The sequence below is a fragment of the Trypanosoma conorhini genome, assembly GCF_003719485.1.
Source record: "Trypanosoma conorhini strain 025E chromosome Unknown Tco_14.4_contig_01269, whole genome shotgun sequence".
Taxonomy (NCBI): Eukaryota; Euglenozoa; class Kinetoplastea; order Trypanosomatida; family Trypanosomatidae; genus Trypanosoma; species Trypanosoma conorhini.
In genome coordinates this window covers 1-1,134 of record NW_021705268.1, presented here as the reverse complement: position 1 = coordinate 1,134, position 1,134 = coordinate 1, and the positions used below count along the sequence as shown (strand labels likewise).

The window sequence follows — 1,134 nt, the reverse complement described above, 5'->3', positions numbered from 1 at the left end:
TGGGCGCGTGCGGAAGCGGGGCGGCGGGAGGGGCGGGGTGGGGCCCCCGGCACGTCCACTTCGTCCGCGTGTGTGTGTGTGTGTGTGGCGGGNGGGAAAAAAAAGGCCCTTGGGCCCCGCTGCGGTGTGCGGTTTGCCGCTGCGGGCTATCGAGAGGGCACATGCGGAGGGACGTACACAAAACCGTCTTCTGCCGTTGCTGCTTCTTTTTCCCCTTAGCGGGACGGCGATGCCTCGATCATTCCTTCTTTCTTTGCGTGCTTTTTGGCTGTATCCACTCATTCCGCGGGCTGCTCATATATATATGTGTGTTTGTCCCTTGTTTTCTCTCTTTCTTTCTGCCCCTCGCTAGACTCTGTGCGTGTGTGTGTGCTGCGGTGGGAGGAGTGTGGCGATGGCTGGCCGTGCGCTGTTGGTGTGCGTCCTCTGCGTGCTGTGCTGCGCCGCCGGCGGGGGCTGGGCGTGGGACCACCTGTGCCCTGCTGATGGAAAGGAGCTGTTGAACGTAACAGTGGAAGATGGGTGGAAGTTCTGCGATTACAACGAAACTTTTGCGGCGACCACTAAAAATAAGCCTGCTGACACCGGGGCCAGTGCTGCCACCAATAATCCGGCGGGTGCAGGTGCCGGTGCTTCCACGACTGTCGGTGGAAATGGGCAGGCTGTCGGAAGTGCCGGCGGTGCTGTGGGAGGAACAGTGCCGGTTGCCGATGTGTCCGATGGGGATTCGCGTGGGACGGGTGTGCGGGGCCCACCGGCAGCGCCACCTCCACCCCCTCCTCAAGTGCTGTCCCCACCTCAAACCGGAAAGGGAGTTGGGCGGGCGCAGAGCACCACCGAAGATGCGTCAAAAGAGCAAAAGGAAGGAGAAGCAACTGCGCTTGCCGAAGGTGCCCGAGCGAATCAGCCGACTGAAAGTTCAAAGCAATCACCTGCGCACTCTTCTCCCGCTGCTGAGGGCGAAGATGCCGTCGTCGGCGGGCCGACTCAAGAGGGCACGGTGGGGAAAGCCGCCGCGGAGGCTTCACCGCCTGAGAGCGCGGTGCAACAAAACGCGGTCCAGCGCGACAATACTCGCGCCTCCACGGCAGTCGCTGGGGAAACTTCAGAAGCGGCACAAGACACTGCCGGTGG

At 62.3% G+C, this 1,134-nt stretch overlaps 1 protein-coding gene across 1 annotated transcript, besides 1 other annotated feature; it reads left to right on the top strand.

The window, feature by feature from the left end:
- Positions 1 to 68: 68 nt before the first annotated feature.
- Positions 69 to 87: a microsatellite.
- Positions 88 to 394: 307 nt separating this feature from the next.
- Tco025E_09759 (mucin-associated surface protein (MASP)) lies at positions 395 to 1,132 on the top strand (the record flags this gene model as incomplete). The annotated part of the gene is made up of 1 exon (XM_029376568.1): positions 395 to 1,132. A coding segment is annotated over one exon (738 nt), but the record flags the coding sequence as incomplete, so codon positions are not given.
- Between the last annotated feature and the right edge of the window lie 2 nt (positions 1,133 to 1,134).